This window comes from Hypanus sabinus, chromosome 16, assembly GCF_030144855.1.
Source record: "Hypanus sabinus isolate sHypSab1 chromosome 16, sHypSab1.hap1, whole genome shotgun sequence".
Classification (NCBI taxonomy): domain Eukaryota; kingdom Metazoa; phylum Chordata; class Chondrichthyes; order Myliobatiformes; family Dasyatidae; genus Hypanus; species Hypanus sabinus.
In genome coordinates, this window is record NC_082721.1 from 69,099,065 (window position 1) to 69,122,806 (window position 23,742).

A 23,742-nucleotide genomic window follows, 5' to 3' on the forward strand; every position below is an offset into this window, starting at 1 on the left:
GAAGATATATTTTTAAGCTGATTGAAGGAAAGTATGAGGGGGTGGGGTTATCAGAGGCAGAGTTTTTAGTATAGAGCATGTAAGTGTAAAGAACATACTGCTAAGTGTGGTGGTGGAGGCATATACATTAGGAATATTTAAGAGACTCTTAGGTAGACATATGGATGAAAGAAAAATGGAGGCTATGTAGGAGGGAAGGGTTAGATTGATCTGTGAGAAGGTTAAAAAGTCAGCACAACTTTGTGGGCTGAAGAGCCCACACAGTGTTGTAATGTTCTATGTTCAATATTAGCAAGGTCAACAGATCCAGAAAATCTTAGAAGAATAACTCAAGTCAATGATAAATGTTGGTCGTGCCAGAAATACCTAGTCCTTCCAGGTGAGGCAATATTTCACCCGAGTATCTGTTAGGGTCATCTACTGTATCCAGTGCTCCCAATGCGGCCTCCTCTCCATTGGTAAGACGCAAAGTAAATTGGAGGACGACTTTACTCCATCTGCAAAAGCCAGGATTTCCCATTGGCCAAACGTTTTAATTCCTATACCCATTTCCATTCTAACAAGTCAATCCATGGCATTTTCTCCTGCATGATGAGGCCACTCTCAGAGTGGAGGAGTTACACCTCATATTCCATCTAGGTAGCGTCCTACCTGATGGCATGAACATCAATTTTTCCAGGTTCTGGTATTTTCTCTTTCCCTCTTCTTTAATTCCCCACTCTAGCCACTTCACCTCACTTGCCTATCACCTCCCCTTGGTGCCTCTTCTCCTTCCCTACTCCCATGGTCCACTCTCCTTTCCTATCAGATTCCTTCTTCTCCACCCCTTTACCTTTTCCATCCATCATCTCACAGCTTCTTAGTTTATCCCTCTTTCCCCACTTACTTGACTTCACCTATCACCTTCTTATCCCCTACCTCCTTCCTTCTCCTCCCTCCTCCCTAGTACCTTCTCCCTTCCTTTCCAGTCCTGATGAAGGGTCTCAGCTCAAGATGTCGACTGCTTATTCATCATTCAATGTTGAATTCTTCTAGCATTTCATGCGTGTTGTTCTATCAAATCTCCCCTCATTCCTCTCTGCTCTAAGGAATAAAGTCCTAACCTATTCAACCTTTCCCTAAAACTCACATCTTCAAGTCCTGGCAACATCTTTGTAAATTTTTTCTGCACTCTTTCAATCTTATAGACATCTTTCCTGCAGGTATATGGCCAAAATAGGACAAAATACTTCATATTAGGCCTCACCAATGTCTTATACAACTTCAGTATTACATCCAGCTCCTGTATTCAATACTTTGAAGGCCACTTTCAAGGAATTATGCACTTGTATTCCCAGATCCTTCTGTTCTACCACACTCTTCAGTGCCCTACCACTCACCCTGTAAGTCCTACCCTGGTTTGTCCTCCCAAAGTGCAACAATCCACACTTGTCTGCATTAAATTCCATCTGCCATTTGTCAGTCCATTTTTTCTAGCTGGTCCAGATCCTGCTACAAGCTTTAATGGTCTTCCCCGCTGTTAATCACACCTCTAATATTGATATCATCTGCAAATTATCATCCAGACCTTTGTTACAGGTGACAAACAACAATGGACCCAGCACTGATTCCTGTGGCAATCCGCTAGTCACGGACCTTCAATCAGAGAAGCAACCATCTACTACCATTCTCTGGCTTCTCCTGCAAAACAACTGTCTAATCCAATTTACTATCTCATCTTGAATACCAAATGACTGAACCTTCTTGACCAATCTTCCATGCGGGACTTTGTTAAAGTCCATGTGGACAACATCCACTGCCTTGCCTTCATCAATTTGCCTGGTAACTTCCTCGAAAAACTCTCTTAAGATTGGTTAGATACAACTTACCATAGACAAAGCCATGTTAACTATCCCTAATTAACGTCTGTCTATCCAAAAGAATGCTTTCCAGTAAATTAACTACTACTGTAATCATAGTGATGATTATTGAAAGATTTCCTATGATAATTAACCAGGGCCAGTATCACTCTCAATATGAGCATGTAACAGTTTTCAGCATTATTACATCTGTTGAAGAATATTTCTTCCAGGCATTCCTATTAATAATTTTACTCAAGACATCTGTGGATCTGGGATGTCAAAAGCTCAGGTGTGAACTTGTGCGGATGGGAATCACAGCCTCACTGCCTAACCCAAAGCCAACAGGACCTGACTATACGTTTCTGGATCAGATCAGATTGCGTGTACATCCTGAAAAACAAGCCCAGAGATCACTTTATCAGGTCAGGATCAGTTACTACAGTATGTGTCCCATGTACTTAGTCGATGGGTTGATGGTCAACAGATCAACTGCGTATCTGAAAAGGTTATAATGTGGTCAGGTTAGGTAGAGAAAAATATTACATGTCTTCATGCTTGGGCCAAGTTTGGATTAGCCTTGTCTAATTGAGTTGGGATTGGCTGTGGTCACATTGGGTTTGTATTGCTTCTGGTGGGGCTGCGTTGGTCAGTTGGTCAGTGGTCATAGTGGAATCCCATTGGCATTGGCCGTGTTGGAGTTGAGTTGACTGGGGTGAACTTGGATTGGGTTGGCATTGTCTGTGCTGGAGTTGGGATGGATTTGACACTGACTGCGATGGAGTTAGGAGCTTCTTTCACTCAGCCAGCAGATCTCTGAATAGTCCATGAACACTACCTCACTATATTGCTCTCTCTTTGCACTTTTTAAATATTTCTTACGGTAACACATAGTTTTCTTTATATATTGAACTGTACTTCTGCAGTAAAACGACAAATTTCACAACATATATCAGTGATAATAAACATAATTACAATTCGGAACTCACTGCCTGGAAGCGTGGGGCATACGGACAAATTCAACACTTTTAAAAAGCTCCTATGAGAACATTGAAGGCCTGTTACTAGCAGTAAGTGTGATAAAACCAAAAAGGTCTCCGTGGCCACAAATGGGCTGTACAGCCTTCCCCTATGAGCTTCTACATCAATTTTGGTGTTGGTGTTATCACAAGTTGGACAGGCTTAGCAAGACTACTAATGAATGTTTATGGGTAGTAAATCTGCTAGCAATATGACTTGCATTGGTCCACCCATGAGCTGTTTGGTAAGACTCCATTTTAGTGATCACACCGGAGTCACCGGACAGCAATAGCACACTCCTCTCCTGATGAAGGGTCCCAGCCTGTAATGTAGACGCTTTATTCCTCACCATAGATGCTGCCTGACCAGCTGAGTTCAGAGAGCATTCTGCGTGTGTTATTTTGGATTTCTGGGTGTAGAATCTCCTGTGAATATAATTTCATAACACAAAGCACACTCACCAGGCACTCCAGCAAACGTGCGGGCCGGGCGATGATGATCAGCAGTTTCTTCACTAGTTGTGTTACAAAAGCAACTTCTGTACTCTCTGACCGCTCATGAGCCTGCAGGGGGGCAGATACACTGGCCATTAGAGAGCTGTCCCACAACACACTAATCGCTGCAGTGCTGAGGGAGTCAAAGTGACACGAATGAAGGGTGACGATCAGCAAGGGTAGCAACTGGTGTTAATTCACTTCCTTAGCACCAATATGGTCAGGAGATTACACTTCGGGGCTACTTTATCAGCTACACCTGTACGCCTACTTGTTAATATAAATATCTAATCAACCAATCATGTAGCAGCAATTCAATTCATAAAAGTAGGCAGTCATGGTCAAGAGGTTCAGTTGTCGTTCAGACCAAACATTAACAAGGGAAAAAATATGACCTAGGTGACTTTGACCATGGAATGAGTGTTGATGTCAGACGGGGTGGTTTGAGTATCTCAGAAACTAATGATCTCCTGAGATTTTCACACACAAGTGTCTAAAGTGGCCACTGAGAGTACACCCCAATCAGTTCTGCAGACAGCCAAATTATAGGAAGAATAATATTACTAGTTTGCTTATTTATTTTATTTAAAGAGCGGACAGTAACAGCCCTTCCAACCCATGAGCCCATGCTGGTCAATTACACCCACATAACCATCTAACCTACTAACCCTTCCTTATGTTTTTGGAATTTGGGAGGAAACTGGAACACCAGGAGGAAATGCCGTCACAGGGAGAACATACAAACTCCTCACAGAGAGCAGTAGGTGTTGCTGGCACTGAAGTAGTGTTATACTAACTGCTTTGCTACAGGAAGACCCCAAAAATAAAAATCTTCTTTCTTGTTCTTTTTAAAATTTTTCTCTTTCCATGAGAAAAGGTAGAAAAGAGTGGGGAGGGGTAGAAGGAATGGTTGGTTGGCAAAGTAAGACCTTAAAAGTTCTTGTAGCACATGGATCTATCATTTTTAATTTTCTCACAGGTTCCACAGGCAAATCATTATTAATTACCCTCGCTAGTTGTAAATGATGCTCGTGAGGCTGCAGTTGGTGTACAGTCCTAGTTACTCTGTATATAGGAGAAACATCATCAAATCAGAAAGAGTACAAAGATTTGTCGAGTCAAGTTTATTGCCATATGCATGAGTACATCTATGGACAGGTGCTATGAAAAACATACTGCCCAGTCTCATGGCATCACAGGCACATGGCACTGGAGACACAAGAAGAACAGAAAATAAACATAAATTATAGAAGAAAGAACACAAATATCAAAAACAAACAGTTCATTGTAGTGCAAAGATGTCACTGTGTTGCTATACTCAGTTAACGATTGGGATTTTGCAGCTTCAAGATTCAAATGTATTTATCACCTGTACATCAAAACATACAGCAAAATGTGTTATTTGTGTAAACAGCCAACACACCCAAGGGTGTGTGAATGTAATGGTTTACGGGAAGCAGCTGTGACGCAGGACTTTATAGTCCTGTACCCCCTGCCTGTTGGCAGCTGTAAGGAGATACATGGAGAGGAAGGCGGAGGTCATTGATGATAAAGCTGTCTTCTTGAGGCAGCAGATGCAGATACTTTCAATGGCAGGGAGGAACATGCGAATGTCACTTGGACTTGAGACCCTGAGTCATAGAGAGTGGTTGAGTAGGGACTTTATTCATTGGAGCATAGGAAAGTAAGGGTGACTTAATAGAAATGTATAAAATGATGGGGGGGCAATAGATAAGGGTGAGGGCACACAGTCTTTTTCCCAGGGAAGAGGAATCAAAAACTAAAAGAAAAAGGTTTGAGATGAGAAGAGAATGACTTAGAAAGGGGACCGGAGTGGAAACTTTTTCACACTGAGGGTGGTCAGTATATAGAACAAGTTCCCAGAGGAAGGAGTTGAGGCAGCTACAATTGCAGCATTTAAAAAAATACTTGGACAGACAAATAATTAGGGAGTGATTAGAGGGATATGGCTGAAAACAAGTAAATGGGACTAGCTTAGATGGTTATTTTAGTCAGCATGAATGAGTTGGGCTGAATGGCCCATTTCCATGACATGTTGTTCTATAACTACTTGATCCCAGGCTAAGCAGCTTCCTGCTTGAAATGGTATTAAAACATCTCCCATATTGTTGTAGGTCTGTCGTCACACTGTAGGCTAGACTGGGAAAAGCCATTAAGTGGTAATTCTATGGTTACTACCACTGATAATAGCTTTTCTATTTCAGGTTTCTCTAATTAACTGAATTTAATTTCCCCTGTTAACATGGTGGAATTTAAACTTCTGACACTGGCTCAGCAGTTTAAGTCGGTTGATTTACAATTCAGTAACAAGACCATTTACTCAGCGAAGTCCCTAGTGAAATAGTTCCCTCAAAACTCCAACATAGCTAGAACAGACAATGGGGCTTTTCCTTATGCCACAAATGTCTTTGAATGAGACTGCACATGAAATAAAGATGTAATTAGAATGAAACCTGACGGCTTTTTTTCTGGATACGGAGCTTTTTAAAAATTTTTTTTGCAGGATCTACTGGCAAAGTCACCATTTACTGCCTATTATTATTCCTCCCTTGATTAAGTAGCTTGTTATGATTCGCTTCCTCCCAGAGTCCTGCGGTCTCCTATGTCTCTAAAAATTTGTGTCTACTGAGACAGATAACATGCTGGATTTAATATTTCAAAATTCTCTGGAATGAGAAAGGATGCAGTAATGTACCTATGCTCCTCTTGATTTTATACATTTCTATTGTACAAGATAGGACGTGTAACTCAATTATTCAAAAAGAGAGGAGATAGAATGCAGGGAAAAAACATACCAATTAGATCATGGAGCATACAACAATGTAGGCTCTTCATTGCATGATGTTGTGCTGACCTTTTAAGCCACTCCGATATCAATCTAACCCTTCCATCCCTCATGGCCCTCCATTTCTTTCATTCATCTGGCTAAGTCTCTTTGATGTATCTACCTCTACTACCACCCATGGCCAGGCGTCCAATGCATCCAGCACTCTGTAAAAAACCTAGATCTGACATCACCTCCAATTTTCTTCCAAACTCCTTCGAACTATGCACTGTTATATTAGCCATTTCTGCCTAGGAAAAAGGATCTTGCTGTCCATTCTATCTCTGCCTCTAATCATCTTACACAAACCTCTATCAAGTTTGATTTCTGAGGATTGCTCTGCTATGTCACCAGTGAGGGGAAAGCCTGCCACTGTGCCCAGAGAATGTTGCCCAGGTTTTCTGTGTTTTGGATGTGGACTTGGACTCTAGACTTTTCCCAGTCTTATAGTTTTTTTGTTCTGTTTTTGGCCCGATCTTTCATATTTTTGTACTGGTGAGGGAATGGGGGGGGGGGGGGGTGGGGGGTGGTCAGGGTACCTGTTCTGTTTTGTTCATTTTGTGCAGGAGGAGAGACTTGGGAGTTGATGTGCCTATCCTGTTGTTTGTTCATTTTCTTTGTGTAGGGAGGGGGAATTAATGCTTTGATGATCGTGCTGCTTTTCTTTCTTGGTTTGATGGCTACCAGGAGAAGAAGAATTTCAGAGTTGTATACTTTGATAATAAATGAAACAGTGAAGCTGTCCACTTTGCATGATAGTGAAGCAGAAGCACATTGGTCTAAATGCTGAGACATTGCAGAATTCTGGGATCAAGGTAATCTGGTGACCTGGTGCGCGATTCACAAAAGCATGCTGACCAAGAAGGAACTTGGAAAATGAGCAAAGCATTACTGTTTTATTGCTAGGAACTTAAACGCAAAAGTAGCAGGGATGTTGTATCAATTGTGTAGTGCACCGATGAGACTACATTGAGTATACTTTGTACAATACAGCTTGCCATATTAAAGGAAAGATGTCATTTTATGTGAATCAGTTCCAAGAAGGTTTACCTGGAATGGGTAGGTTGCCTTTGGTTGAGTGACCCAGACTTGTACAGTACATCTATTTAGAGTTTAGGATGAATTTTATCCAATTATGAAATCCTAAATGGTCTTGAACAGGTGGAGGTGGAAAGAATGTCTCCTTAGAACCAGGAATCAATGTTTAGAATAAACCCAAGAGATTCTGCAGCTGCTAGAAATCCAGAGCAACACAGAAAAAGCTGGAGGAACCCAGCAGGTCAGGCAAGATCTATAGAGAGGAATAAACAGTCAACATTTCTGACTGAGAACCTTCATCAGAGTTCTGATGAAGGATCTTGGCCCAAAGTTTTGACTGTTTAGTCCTCTCTATAGATGCCCAAAATGTTGACTGTTTATTGCTCTCCACAGATGCAGATTGAACTGCTGTGTTCCTCCAGCATTCTGTCTGTGTCACTCTCTAGAAAGAAAGTATGGCCTACTTAAGGGTGGACAGCTTGATGTCTTTCAGAGGGTTACAAGTCTTTGGAACCCTTCTTCCATAGATAGTGGAAGCAGATTCTCTGAAAAGTTATTATGGCAGAGGTAGGTAGATAAGTAAAGAGGTGAAAGGTTGCCACAAGTTAACAAGACTATGCAGCTGAGGTTTTAATCAGACCAGACATAATTGTATTAAGTGGTGGAGAATAAGCTTGCGACAGGTAGAGAGAGGGAAAGAGTAAGAGTTTGTATGATTGACAAGGTACCTGTGCAAGCGTGGGGCTTGTCTAATCAAATATGCACAAACCTGGTATACCTAAGTCAACGGGCTAAACCCTGGAGAACGGAGACACAGAGGCCTGTACTGGAGTTGAAGGAGTGTCCGTGTGTGGGTGGAGGGGAGGGGGGGGGAAGGGCTTGTTTTGCTGTTGATGCTTTGTTACTTGTTGTGCTCTGTGTTGTTCTGGTGAGCACTGAACGTGTGCTATGCTGGTGCCCAGAATATGTGGCGAAATTTGCGGGCTGCCCCCAGCACATCCTTAGCTGTGTCAGTTGTAATCAAATGATGCAGTTCATGTGATGTTAATTATGCACATTTGATAAATAAATCTGAATCTGTAGGGATTTGTGTACATGAACTTCAGAACTACAAAACTGTGTTGGAAGTATTCTTGATCTCAAGCAACTGCCTCAGAAGGGTTTGTGTAGATATGTATGTGTCTAGGTATATATAAATATATATCTATTGTACAAAGGAAATGGTAAGCCACCTGACCTTGAAGCCTGTCCAGCATTCAATGTGATCATGATAGATCTATCCCAGGCCTCATCTCCTCTTCTATACCAGATCACCACAGTCTTCAATACCCTTATCTTTCAAAAAATTATCAATCTCTTCAAAAAATGTGTCCAATGATCCAGCCTCCACAACTGTTGGGATAGTGATGTCTAGGTATTCACCACACTCTGTGAGAAATTCCTGCACTTCTCAGTCCCTCATTTGAGGCTCTCCCACTGGTGGAAACATCTCAGTATCCATCTTGCACACCCTCTTAGGATCTTAACATTTCAATGCATCACCATTTATTTTTCTGAATTCTGGAAAGTACAGATCCAACTCCTTTAAGCCATTCCTGATGGGGCAACTATCTCTTCCCAGAAATTATCCCAGGGAATCCCTTCCATACTGCCTCCATTGTCAGTATATCCCTACTGAGATAAGGGAGAATGAACAGCACAGTACCCAGCTATGTTCTCACCAACACCCTATGCAAATGCAACAAGATCTCCCCATTTCTAAACTCCAACTCTATAGCATGAAAAGGCTATTGAGTATGCCACTTGTCTTCCTAACTGCTTGCTACATTTGCCTGCTTACCTACTTTTCATTCTATTACCAGAACACGTACATCACACATTTGCAATGTCTCCCCTTCCCCGTTTAGATAATGATCAGCCTGTTGATTCTACTTTCCCTCATCCTTTTCCCATCTATATCTATATCTCTTGTAGATTTGAGGGATCGCATTGATAGCATGGATCCCTTACAACCCGCCCCATTCTCCCCATGGACATGTGGATTTCCCCTGGGTGCTTTGGTTTCCTCCCACGTTCCAAAAGACATATGCTTAGGGTTATTAAATTGTGGGCATGCAACGTTGGCACTGGAAACATGGCAACACCTACAGGCAGTCCCAGCACATCCCTGGACTGTGTTGGTTGTTGGCGAGAACGATGCATTCCACTGGACGTTTCAATGTGCGTGTGCCAGATAAAACTAATCTTTATCTTTAATTCATTCATGCAAATAGTTGTGGTACAAGAAGTGATCTTTGGGGCATTCCATTACAACTACCCAACCTGCAGAAGACCCATTTGTCCTGACTCGGTCTTCCCTGTGATAACTACCCTTCAACATTCAAGATTGTTCATTGTCATTCATTAGTACTCCAATGAAATGATTGTTACTCCAGATCTCTGCACCTTAAAAAACACAAAAATATAAATACATATGGTTGGCTTATGTGAGGGCCTCTGTCAGTCAGAGTTGTCCATGAATATTGTGTCCTAGCTGTCTAGACATGCAAGCCTGGGCAGTGCAATATGGAGAGCAAGCTGTTGCCCTTGTAGCAAGCTTACTCTACCACACAACTAATGAACCCAAAGGAACAGCAGAGACCACTACAGTTTGGTACCAGCAGCATCACGGGAGTTGCCAGCCAGCATTGAGCTCAATGTAGGACTGCCTTAGGGACTCCATCTCTGGATTTTCCCCTCGGGGTTTACTCCCGAAGCCTTCCCCATGAGTAGGATTAGGTGCAAGGCAGCGGAGGTTTGAGATCAGAGTTTTCCTTCTCCTAGCTGAGCTGCCAACCACAGCTGACAAGCCCCATCTGCTGGAATCGACTGGTTTTAAGACTTTGCCCCTTCTCCTGTCAATTGAAACAGTTCCGCTGGACTTAGTAGCTAAGCCACACATGAAGGCCAGGAGCTGGACTTAGTTGTCAGAGGCTATTTGAAGCACACGCCATTGGGAACATTTAATAGGTTGTGGGAACATGTCCCCATTACCACACCCGGCTATAACAACCTTAAACTTATATAAAGAGTCTGATTGTAAGTATGTAAAGTGACACTGGGTGCAGGAGTATTTGTACATAAGGTGAGTCAGACAGCAATGACATAGTGGTGCTGAGGTGGGTTAATGGGTGGGGGAGTTTGGGGGAATAAACTGTTTTTGAGTCTGGTGGTCCAAACATGGATGTTAGGTAGCCTCTTCCCTGATGGGAGAGGGACTCCATAATCATGCCTCTTTCAGTACTGTGAGCTCTCATTTCTGCTGCTGCAAAAAGCAGCTCATTTTCATAACACCTTTAGCCTGTGACAACAACAAACTTGAACTTGTGCAGCAAGCTTTTACGTGACAAGCTGTCAAAGACCATCTGGAAATGTGTGAGGGTAAAGGTAAAAATTGTGTCCGTAATGTGGATTCATTATAGTGTGATTGGTAGATTAGGGAACACTGTGCATTACACGGTTACAGCAAGATCGAGAATTAGAACAGCTATTTAAGCCTGTGCTTTGAAGACAACTGCAAGTTGTTCTATTATAATTCAACTTTCTACAATATGAGGACTCTACAGAATATAACAATCATGTTACAGCAGGCCTACCTGCATAGATCAAGTTGTGAGCAACCTTGGCCCCCATACTTCAGGAAGGACATGCTGGCCCTGGATAGGGTCCAGGGGAAGTTCACAAGAATTATCATGGGTATCAGAGACTTATCTATGAGGAGTATTTGACATCCCTGGGATGGTACTCAATGGAATTCAGAAGGATGGGGGGGGGGGGGGGGTTCTCATTGAAACTTACCAGAAACTGAAAGGCCCGGATAGAGTAGACATGGAGAGGATGCATCCATGAGTAGGCGAGCTCAGGATATGAGGGCACAGCCCCGTAATAAAGGGACTTCCCTTGAGAACTGAGATGGGAACAATTGCTTTAACTAGAGGGTAGTGAATCTGTGGAATTTGTTGCCACAGAGGGCTGTGTAGGCCAAGTCATTGGGTGCATTTAAGGCAGAGGTTGTATGGTTCTTGACTGGCAAAAGGGAGATGGGGTCAAAAGCTGATAAGGGGCAAAATGAGGCTGAAAACAAAATCGGCTCTGATTGAATGGCAAAACAGGCTCAATGGGCTGAATAGCCTAATTCTGCTCTTATATTTAATTGTTTATATCATGCATACGTGAGGAAAAGATGTTCTAACCAATCAGATTTAACTTTAAGCCTGTGACGTGCTTTAGTTGAAACGCCTGCTTAGCTTTATTCCAACCTTTCTTAGTTGTCTGGGTCATGCCCATTTTTAAGTTTCAGATACTTCTACAGATTTAAAGGATTTTTTTTAGAAAAAAAAGTTAAAAACAGCTTGTTGAACTTTTTTTGTGGATGTTGTTGGATTGACTAGGATGCAAATATTTCCAAGCATTTTGATTGTCCCAAAGGGCAATTGACAGCCCTTGAGCTAGTGTGAGAGGATGGGTCGCATGGCGACAGACAAATCAACTCACATCCTGAAGCAGCTTCTCCAAGTTCTCCTGCAGCTCGTAGAAGTAGCGAGACGTGATGAGGCCCTCTTGTGACTTATCCAGGCAGTCTCTGGACATCTCAATGATCTGGTGATGGATGAAGCTGAGGACCCCATCAGCCAATGGGAGCACGTTCTCAGGCGCGTTGACTGTGAAGAACTCCTGTAGCCTCTCCTCCATCTGTGCCGTGGCCTACAGAAGCAATGACAGCACAAGATTGACATCCACCTAAAGAAAAACTTAATTGAGGCTCCAAGAACAAATTTCACCTGTTACGTGCAAGGTTGCCAATTTCCTGCAGGCAATAAGAAATCTTTCCAAAAATAAACCTTCTGTCTATTGTGGCTTTGGAAGAGTTAGGGCCAGTAAAGTCCACTCAGCCCCTCCAGTATATTCTATCAGTCAATAGAATTGTACCTGACCTGTGAACTAAGCCCACAAACTAGCATTCTTCACTATCCCTTGCAAATCTCTCAATGTCTGACTGAAAATGAAGAACTGGCTCAGCAATGTGACATTTGGAGAAGAGAATTTAATGTCAATACCTTCGAGTGTAGAAGTTTCGCCTAACTTTATTTCTGCTATCCCCTTGATTCCAGACATTCCAAACAGTGAAAAAAGTTTATGTGCAAATCACTGGGCCCTTCAGTACAAACACCTTCCCCTTTTCCTCTAGTTTGTGGCCAACCCAAGTCACTTCTCTGCTAAATATGGAGAAACAGTAGGCTATAATACTGAAGTAAATTTATTATCAATTCACAACTTCAACATACTATACTGTGCCTTCTGTTTTGTTTTACTCCCTTAATATACTTCTGTGTGGCGTGATCTGCCCAAATGGCATACGAACAAAAGTTTTCCACTGAGAGTAATGAAACAACACAAACAGCTGTTTTTGCTGGTTGTATGTGGAGTTTACATGTTCTACCTGAGCGTGTGTGTGTGTGTGTGTTTCCCCGGGTAACTGGTTCACTTCTATGTCCCAAAAATGTGCTGGTTGGCAAATTACTTATTTGGCTTCTGTAATCTGCCCCTAGTGTGTAAATGAGTAGAAGGATTAGGGAGGAGCTGATGGGAACACAGTAAGAATTATGTAGTAGTTGTGTAAATGGGTGCGCCAAGGTCAAAGTGGAATAGGTGGGCAAAATGAGTGCTCCACACCTTTATCTGTATTGTTTCATTATTGTTACATGTACCAAATTATACTGAAAAGCTTGTCTTTCATACTGTTTATATAGATCAAATATGTATGGACAATATGCATTGAGGTGGTAGAATGGAAGACAATAACAGAATGCAGAACAGCTATAGAGAAAGCGAAGAGTAGGGAAACAATAAAATGCAAGATCACAACAAGGTAGATTCTGAGGTTAAGAGTCCATTTTTTGCTACAAGAGGTTCATTCAAGTGTATAGCATTGGGATAGAAGCTATCTGTGAGCCTGGTGGTATGTGCTTTCAGGTTTTTGTATCTTCTGACTAATGGGAGAGGGGCAAAGACAGAATGTTGTGGTGGGTGCAGTCTTTAATTATGTTGGCTGCTTTATTGAAGCAGAGAATTCATGGCAGGGAGGCTGGTTTTTGTAACGGTATTCAGAACACAGGAATACTGATATTGAGTGGAAAACAGAAGAGACTTCAAAATGAGATGGCAGTCCATATGTAGCACACAGCAACAAACCACTTCAGGCTCCAGATCAAAGTTGGAGATGCTTACTCACTTTTTGCGTCATGCCCTCACTCTCAGTACCAGCTTGTTACAGTCACAACACCTGAAGCAAGTATGTCATTCACAGTCTGGACTAAATGGACCCTGGACCAATTCCCTTCTGCTCCTTACCTTCGGAAATCTTTCCTTGTAGACATGGTTCATCATCACTATTTCATTGTCGTAGCAGGAAGGAGAGCGCCCGGGGCTGGAACAGATCAGAAGCCAAAAATTATTTAGGTCAACAACCCATGGAGAACATCTCCGCATTCTGATGTAGTATAAAGAATTACAAGAACATGGGTCACTCGTTCACAATCCATGCCATTAGAACAGAAGTAAGGAGGAACTTCTTCAGCCAGAGCGTAGTGAAACTGTGGAATTCATTGCCACAGGTGGCTGTGGAGGCCAAGTCATTGGGTGTATTTAAGGTGGAGGTTGATAGGTTCTTCATTAGTAAGGGCATCAAATATTATGAGAAGATGTGAGGATGGGGTTGAGAGGGATAATAATTCTTTTCCTATATCTTGCTTGACTAATCTGCTTGACTAATCTTGCTTGACTAATCTGTTGGAGTTTTTTGAGGGTGTGACAAGGATGTTAGACGAGGGTAAGCCAGTAGATGTTGTGTACCTAGATTTTCAGAAGGCATTCGATAAGGTGCTGCATAGGAAATTGGTGAGTAAAATCAGAGCTCATGGCATTGGGGGCATGGTTTCAACATGGATAGAAAACTGGTTGGCAGATAGAAAGCAAAGGGTAGCAGTGAATGAGTGTTTCTCAGACTGGCTGGAGGTGACTAGTGGGGTACCACAGGGCTCTGTATTGGGACCACAGCTCTTTACGATTTATGTCAATGATTTAGATGAGGGCATTGAAAACTATATCAGCAAGTTTGCTGACGATACTAAACTGGGTGGCAGTGTGACATGCGAAGAGGACATTAGGAGAATACAGGGAGACTTGGATAGGCTGAGTGAGTGGGCAGATACTTGGCAGATGTCATTCAATGTGAATAAATGTGAAGTTATCCACTTTGGAAGCTGGAACAAGAGGGCAGAGTATTGTCTGAACGGTGTCGAGTTAGGTAAGGGAGAAATGCAAAGAGACCTAGGAGTCCTAGTTCACCAGTCAATGAAGGTGAATGAGCAAGTGCAACAGGCAGTGAAGAGGGCAAATGGAATGTTGGCCTTTGTTACAAGGGGAATTGAATACAAGAGCAAGGATGTTCTTTTGCATTTGTACAGGGCCCTGGTGAGACCACACCTGGAATATTGTGTACAGCTTTGGTCTCCAGGTTTAAGGAAGGACATTCTGGCAATTGAGGAAGTGCAGCGTAGATTCACTAGGTTGATTCCTGGGATGGCAGGGCTGTCTTACGCAGAGAGATTGGAGAGATTGGGCTTGTACACGCTGGAATTGAGGAGATTGAGAGGGGATCTGATTGAAACGTTTAAGATAATTAAAGGATTTGATAGGATTGAGGCAGGAAATATGTTCCAGATGTTGGGAGAGTCCAGTACCAGAGGGCATGGATTGAGAATAAGAGGTCAGTTATTTAAAACAGAGTTGAGGAAGAGCTTCTTCTCCCAGAGAGTTGTGGAGGTGTGGAATGCACTGCCTCGGAAGACGGTGGTGGCCAATTCTCTGGATGCTTTCAAGAAGGAGCTGGATAGATATCTGATGGATAGGGGAATCAAGGGATATGGGGACAAGGCAGGGACTGGGTATTGATAGTGAATGATCAGCCATGATCTCAGAATGGCGGTGCAGACTCGAGGGGCCGAATGGTCTACTTCTGCACCTTTTGTCTATTGTCTATCTTATGATCTCAGCTCTCTTTCCTTGCTATTCTTCAGTATGTTAGTCTATCAAGGCAAACAGACATCTCTATCACAGGAGCACAAGGCCAATGTTATCAGGGCAGCTTATCTTTAAGGATCTAACGGTGTTTGTGGATCCATGAACTGGCTACATGTTTTCCCATGATGAAAGAGCAAATCTCAAAGCTAATTGGTTGGAAGGTGCTGTGGTCATACAAGATTCCACTTTATGAGTCTGGTCTGATTCATATCCTCACTTATCCTAACAACCCTCCACACCAGGGCTTGCCAACCTTTTTTATGCCATTAATCAAGGGGTCCATAGACCCCAGTTGGGAACACCTGCTCCACACTATCCACAACTCCACCAACCTTTGCAGATGACAGAAACGTAGGTGGAGTTGTGTATTGTGTGGAGGGCTGTTGCAGGTTGCAATGGGACATTGACAGGATACAGTGCTCAGCTGAGAAATGGCAGACAATTCAGCCCAGAAAGGTGTGAAGTGATTCATTCCGAAAGGTCACATTTGAAGACAGAATACAGGGTCAATGATAGGATATCTGGCAGTGCGAAGGAACAAAGGGATCTTGGGATCCATGTCCCTCAAAGTTGCCGTGCAAGTTGATGGGGTTATTAAGCAGTCATATGGTGTGTTGGGCTTCATTGGTCAGGGAATTGAGTTCAAGACCTTCGTGGTGATGTTGCAGCATAAATTAGAGAGCATGTCTTGTGAAGAAAGGTTGAATGATCTAGGTTTTCTGACTGGAGCAAAGGAGGATGAGATGTGACTTGATAGAGGAGTACAAGATGATAAGAGGCATAGATAGTGTGGACTACCAGAGACTTTTTCCAAGGGAGGAAATTGCTCTTACAAGGGGACAAAATTTCAAAGTGATTGGAGGAAAGTATGGGGAATAGCACTGGTAAATTCTTTACACAGAGAGTGTGGATGTGTGGCACCCCCTGCCAGGACTGATGGTAGAGGCAGATACGTTAGGGGCATTTAGGAAACTCTTAGATAGGTACGTGGATGTCATAAAATGGAGGATTACGTAGGAGAAACTGGCTAGATTGATCTTAGAACAGACTGAGGGTTCGGAGCTCCTTCTTGGGCCAAAGGGCCTGTGGTGCGCAATAGTTTTCCATGTTCTATGAAATCAATGAGAGAAGTTTCGAGTATTTGACAGTTGTGCCTCTTTGATAAATTTATAGAGTGTAACAGCACAGCTGATTGCCATTTGGCCCTTTGTGGCCACACCAGCTCCCTACCAGAAAAACATCACCAGATCACAGCCGGGGAAGTGCTGACCTGAGGCTCCGGGAGCGAGGCCTGACAGCTGGTGAGCGGCGCCCCCCATCGTCGTCGGTGATGCTCTCTGTGCTCCCAAAGTGCTTGGACAGGAAGTGCAGCTCGTCCACCGTGGGCTGGAAGGGTAACTGGTGGAGTTTCTCCTGCGACGAGCACGAAGACTGCGAGGATTCAAAGTGAAAGGAGGTCTGACTGAGAGGGGATGAATTGAACCCCAGCATCCAGAAATCAGTAGGAATGCAGCTCCCTCCTCTGATAGTGCCCAATATGGCTGCTGGAACCATCGCTCACTACCCTCCATTTTGGAGCTCCTGAATTCATGCTTCGCCGCTCCCTCCTCCCCAACCTGGCCAACAGAGGAAGGAAGGAGACTATTCGGCCCTTTGAAGCTCTTCCTCAAATTCCCCATGTACCTCTGTCCCAAATTCCCTACTCCCAATTGGAGCACCTGAAACTAGCCCAGTATAATCCAGCAGCCCCCTCAGTTCTCTTCCCTCTTCCGTGGGGAACAGCTACCAGTCTCTCTACCTTAAACTTGCCCCCACAGTCCTTCATCCATAGCCACTTTCGGGAGTATCACCTCTCTGCCCTTTTTAGCTCACTCTCATCATCCTTAGGTATTGGGGCTAGAACTAGACATGTAATTGAATTTAACCAACCCTGAAAGCCCCAAATGCACCCACAACTCTCACCTGGGCTCTTTAGGTTGGTTTTCCCCCACCACCGTAAATGATTCCTAATCCTCACTCAGGAGTAACTACTACGAGGGGTATAGGCAGGGTAGATGAAAGCAGGCTTTTTCTGTCGAGATTGGGTGAGACTACAACTAGGCCTCATGGGTTAAGGGTGAAAGGTGAAATGCTTAAGGGAAACCTGAGGGAGAACTTCTTCACTGCAAGTGTGGAAATGGTGGATGTAGGCTTGATTTCAACATTTATGGGAAATTTGGATAGTTACGTGGTATGGAGGGCTATGGCTTGGGTGCAGGTCGATGGAACTAGGCAGAATAATAGCTCGGCCTGGACTAGATAGGTGAAAGAGCCTGTTTCTGTGCGGTACTGCTCCAATACTCTGTTTCCACCTCCTATCTCATCATCAGCTCAACAGTCAGTTACCTTCTGGCTCGTTCAGCCTTTCCTCATCTCACCCTTCAACTGTCTCTGGCCACTCAATGAGTCACTGCAGCCAGGTAAAGGGCCCCCATGAGAAATACATGGAGACATCCCATTAAGTTAATACCTTTCCTCATTCTCCCATCTAAACTCTTTCCTTATCTCCATCCCCTCATGTTACAGACACCCCCCCCCAGGGTAAATAGATTCTCACTATCCACCCAGTCCAAGCCCCTCATAGTACTGTAAACCTGTCTTTTGTTTTCGACTCCTTCTCCACTGCAAAGGGATCAATATTCCTGCTGGGAAGTAGTTTGTTCACATAGGCTTTAAACTAGTTTGGCAGGGGGTGACCATGTGGCTCAGCCCCATCCATCTGGCTAAATTAGGTAGATCCCTCCCTAAATGCACAAACAAGCTTCCCTACAAGTATATTTATCCCATTCTTGTTCAGGTGCAGCCGATTCTGTCTGTACCAAGTACCAGAAGTAGCTGTTGTACCCTCTCCAAGGAGGCATGGCAGTGTAACAAAACGTTATTACAGTGCCCAGTGAACTAGGTTCAATTCCCACCACTGCCTGTAAGGAGTTTGTAAATTCTCCCTGTGACTGCGTTGTTTTCCTCCAGGAGCTCCAGTTTCCTCCCGCATTCCAAGGACGTACAGGTTACACAATTGGCCACATGAGAGTAACTGGGTGGCTTGGGCTCGTCAGGCCAGAAGGGCCTGGACTGTGCCACGCCTCTAAATAAAATCAGTAGATATCCTTTGTGTGACGGCACTCCAGTATACAATGCATAAGTGTGGGTTGCTGTTGATGAAGTTAGAAATGGTTCACACCATAGAGAACATCCAGCATTGACTCTTAATGCATGCTTCTTTTTTAAACCTTCAGTGGTGAAAGTGAAAGAAGTAGCACATACAGATACAGTGGAACTGGGAGTGTTGGTACCATAGCCCGAGGACGGCAGGGAGGCAAGGGACCATCGACGTCCATCTGCCCTGAGAACACAAAAGGAAACATTTCAGACAATGGTGTGCACATCCATTCTAGTTTGAAAGTAACAATGGCCTTTAATCCCTTTAGCTGATAAACTATGTTGATGATCATCAAATCACCTCTCAAACTAAATTTTCAGGAATCATTAGATTTAGGAGCAGAGGGTGTTAGACATTTGAACTTCCACTTTGATTCCTTGTTCAGCTTGGGATGCTTCCGATTTCTCTTCTCAAGCCAGAAATACTGTTGGGCCAGGGGAAAGTCATTTTTGCCCTGAAAGTCTTCAAATACAAATTGTCTCTTTGTAGCTACTGGGAAAGTAGCAAAAGAAAGAAGTCTAGAACGATGCGTGGAAGTTTCAGGTTTTCAAGATTACCTTGGGACGAGAGAAGGTATTCACCGTATCTCGAATAATAAACAGCTTCTGAGAAAAACAACACTATGAGGCTTTGAGCCAACAGCATTGAAGTAGGATTGATCTAAAATTAATTTTAGACACCCCCCCACAACCAGGGTAAACAGATTCTTACTTTCTACCCCATGCGTCCCCTTGATAATATGGTAAATCTATCTGGTGTATGAGATTCCTTCTTCACTTCAAGGGGACCAATATCCTTGCAGGGAAGCTTGCTACTGCAGTTAGGAATGCTTCAAACTAATTTGGTAGAAGGGTGACCCAGTGGTTCAGCCCTCCCCACTCCTGATAGATTAGTTTAAACCTTCTGGAAATGTATTAGAGTTGCTGAACAGTTACCGTATATGGTCCCCTATTGCTTGTATTTTTTTTCATGCAGTTAGCTTCAAATTTAAAACTATTGAAACATTAATGAACTAAGTAGTAATGGTTTATTCAAATGTCATAAGTAACCCTCAGAATACAATTGTTAAGGAAGGAGAAATAAGTAAATAATTTGATTTATATTCCATGTTAGAAAGGGTTTAGCTAAGCATTTGGAAGACACCACCTTAAAAAAAAAGCAGAGTCAGTTTCATGGGATAAGGATTCCTCTGGATACTGTCTCTGGTTTATGTCCCGTCCGTTTACTTATGGGTCAATTGTAACAGAGCCTGTTCTGTGACTTCACTGGGAGTGAAAGGCTCTTCACAAAGACCTTTGAAGAACCAGTTCACACAGCGAGGATAGAGGAATCCTTAACCTTTCGTTCAACATTGGAGTAAAAACCAAGTCAGCAACACAACCCAGGCACTGCAGAAACAACTCATGGGTTCCAATGGGGATGAGGTTCCACCTCCCACTCTCACCCTCCTAGCCTCACTCTTTTCCAGCCCACTTCCTCTTTCTACAGATGTCGGCTGGCCTGCAGATTGATTCCAAGTTCCCCTATCACATCCAATACCCTAACCAACACTTACCCACTTATTACAAGGATCTCAGAGAATTTTTTTTAGGTTGGGATGTTGTTGAGCAGAAATTAGCCACAATGTTTCCTACATTCCAACAATGACTTATCTCCAGAAATCCCTGGTTGGCTGTTCCAGACACGGTACAAAATTAAAGCAATTCATTATTTATTGGTGCTAGACTGTAGATTTGTGCTGGTTTAGTTGCAGTTTGGTTAATCTCAGAAGCACATTGAGGATTAACATGCATCACACACACATAGATATAGAAAAGGACCTAGGGAGGCCTAGTCACATGACATCACTACGTGTTCCAAGATGGCTGCCACCTTGAAGCATAAGACAAACCTGAGCATAGGATCAGACCTAAAACACCCGGCACAGAGAAGAGTTACCTGTCACTGCGATGACCATGGCTGTAAGGGAAAAAACAGGTTACAGCAACAACTGGTTGAGAAATATCAATGGCTCCCCATATAGTACGAGCTAGATTCTACACCACAGTTGACTCTCAATTGGTTTAATGCAAAGATTCAATGGAGCATCAGAACACAAATTAAGACAAAGCACAGACTCAACCTGATGGAGCTCTTCTTTAACATTAATGCACTGGGACATGCACATGGGAGGAAGAACCAGGCAGTGGTTATTGCTTCACTTCTGTCCAGACTCAGTAACGCAGAGGTGCAGACACCATTTGAGTCCTGCAGCGACTCATCCATCTGCACCCACGTTCGGAAATGACACATGCAGAAATTTTGATCGAGTTAGGGGATTAAAGAAAAGCTTCATGCGTCACATGCATGTCGAAACGTACTGTGAGATGTGTCATTTGCTTCTGTGACCAACACAATCTGAAGATGTGCTGGGGACAGCCTGCAAGTGGGGTGGGTGGGGGGGGGGTGGAAACCAGATTGTGGGAGGAAACCCATGGGGAGAACGTACAAATGTTTTTACAGGCAGCAGCTGGTTTTTAACCCCGATCCTCTGACTGGTGGCTAGGCGCTACGCTGCCACGCTGACCCAGGAGGAAGGACGCTGTCTGTGATAACCAGCTTCCTCACGCAGATGCAAGTACAGCAGCAGAAAGGACTTTAGTAGAGCAGAGAGGTGAGAGAGAGGACACTATAGGTGGAGGAGGGAAGCAGTTAGCCAGGAACGTCTCTCCTTAGGTCAAATTTAAACCAAGCTGGTAGAATTCCACGAAAGACGACCATGCAGACTCAAGCACAAATTCCAGGCTGATGAACCCGAAGCACAGAGATGTTAACTTGACTTCCTCTTTCAAGTGGATCTGATAGATCCCAGGGGGTCTTGACCTGAAAAGTCAACCACCCACTGCCTCCACAAATGCTGACCGACTCCCCAGCATTTTGTGGCTTTAGTCCAGATTACAGCACCTGCAGTCTCTTGTGTCTCCAAAGAGAAGCGTATAGTTGTACACCATTCCTTTTCACTAAACCTCCTCAAGGGTTGTTTATACAATCTGCTCGTATTTGCACTACTTATTTAATTTAATCTTTTATATACACTTCTTTTTGTAACATAAGGGTTTTATTTTATTATTATTATTATGTGTTGCAATGTACTGAAATGTGTCACCAGATTTCATGACACATGCCAGTGATGTTAAACCTGAGTCGGATATGTAGAAAAACTGGAGACCTTTTCCAAGGAGAGCAACTGTTGAAATGCACAAAATGCAGCAAGTTCCGAGGAACAGCCCTGCAATCTTGCAAAAGGCAGGCCCCAGCCGCTATTCCTCTCAGTAATGAAGTCAAACTTGTTTACAGCGTTATTACCACGTTGCTGTTTGTGGGACATTGAAAAACACAATTTGGTTGCCATGTTACATTGGAAGAAAGAAAACACTTCAAAAGTTTCTAACTGCTATGGTGTAGGAGGTTGGAAGAGGCAGCACAGAAACAGAACACATAATCTGCTGGAGGAACTCAGTGGGTCAAGCAGGATCTGTGAGAGGAAGGGGACTGACAATGTTTCAGTTCAACTTGAAACGTTAACAATTCCTTTTATCCCACAGATACTTCTGGGCCTGCTGAGTTCTTCCAATAGATTGTGTATTACTCCAGATTCCAGCATCTTAAAGAGGTTTTTTTTTAAAAGATTACCTTTATTTGTCACGTGTACATTAAAATGTAGAGAAATACGTTGCCTGCATCATCATTCATGATGTGCAGGGGTAGGGCCTCACCACGCCTCCGGCGCCAACATAGAAAGCCCCATATCTCGCTAGTTCTAGCCATACATTTTTGGAAAGTGGAGTTGAACTGGAGCACCAGGTGGTACTGTACCTATAGGGTCATGTGGGGGGGAATGTACAAACTCCCTACAGACAGTGGTGGGAATAGAACCCTGATCGGCGATGCCTGGTGTTGTGAAGTGATTGCTATCATGCCATCCCATTATGCTACAATGCCATCCCCAGTTTCTTGTGTTTCCAGGGTAGAAAAGCAAGCCTCATTCTTCCTTTCTCGACAGTCACCGAAATGTTAAAACACTAAATTTAGCCGAATGATTAAACCCTGCCGTTCAGTCTCACCTCTGCTGCACTCAGCCATACCACCCTCACATTCGCACATGTAGACGTTTCAATCACTCATTCACACTTACTCTCCCCTGTACAACCACAGTACAACCTGTTCGCAAATACTGTTATATACACACCTCCACTCATAAGGATCAATCTGTTAACTGCTATGAGTAACACACGCAAAATGCTGGAAGGATTCAACAGGCCAGGCAGCGTCTATGGAAATGAGAGAACAGTCGAGGTTTTGGGCCAAGGCCCTTTTTCAGGACTGGAAAGGATGGGGAGATGTCACAGTAAGGAGGAGGGGAAGAAATACAAGGTGACAGGTGAGGTAAAGAGCTAGGAAGTTGATTGGTGAAAGAGATAAAGGGCTGGAGAAGGGGGAATCTGATAGAAGAGCAGAGAAGACCATGGAAGAAAGGGAAGTGGGAGGAGCACTAGAGGGAGTTGATGGGTAGGTAAGGAGATAAGGTGGTAGAGGGAAACAGGAATGGAATGGGGAATGGTGAGGGGAGGCGGGGGAGGCAATTACCAGAAGTTCGAGAAACTGATGTTCATACCATCAGTTTGGAAGCTACTCAGATGGAATATGAGGTGTTGCTCCTCCAGTCTGAGTGCAGCCTCATCGCGGCAGTAGAGGAGGCCATGGGCTGACACGTTGGAATGGGAGTGGGAAGTAGAATTGAAATGACGGGTATTAGTTTAGTAGAAAGCCCTTTGCCTCACTTACATATTTCCCAATCACACATTAATTTAGTTCACCTGTCCTATTTATTCATTGTTATCTTGGGGTGGCACAGCGGAGGTGCTGCTGCCCCACACTCCGAGTCCTGGGTTCGATCCTAACCTCGGGTGTTGTCTGCATGGAGTTTGCATTCTCTCCCTGTGAGGCGTTTGCTCTATCCAGGTGTTCTGGCTTCCACCTGGAGTTTGGGATGTTAATTAGCCACTGATAATTCCCCGTACCGTGCAGGCAAATGGGAGAGCCCGAGGAAGGTCAATGAGAAAAAATTGGATTACTGTAGCATTCATATAAATGGGTGGACAATGAGTAGCACAGACACAGTGGGCCAAAGGGCCTATTTCTGTTCTG

General features: G+C 43.6%; 1 protein-coding gene across 1 annotated transcript in view; it reads right to left on the reverse strand.

Moving 5' to 3' along the window:
- LOC132406413 (microtubule-associated serine/threonine-protein kinase 1-like) overlaps window positions 1–23,742 on the reverse strand; it is a 180,377-nt gene that overhangs the window by 100,244 nt on the left and 56,391 nt on the right. The window contains exons 4-8 of the mRNA XM_059992053.1: window positions 18,660–18,738; window positions 16,627–16,787; window positions 13,626–13,701; window positions 11,769–11,978; window positions 3,320–3,421 (exon numbers count right to left, since the gene is read on the reverse strand). Of these exons, the coding sequence (XP_059848036.1) occupies window positions 3,320–3,421; window positions 11,769–11,978; window positions 13,626–13,701; window positions 16,627–16,787; window positions 18,660–18,738 (628 nt within the window). The remainder of the gene's footprint in view (window positions 1–3,319; window positions 3,422–11,768; window positions 11,979–13,625; window positions 13,702–16,626; window positions 16,788–18,659; window positions 18,739–23,742) is intronic.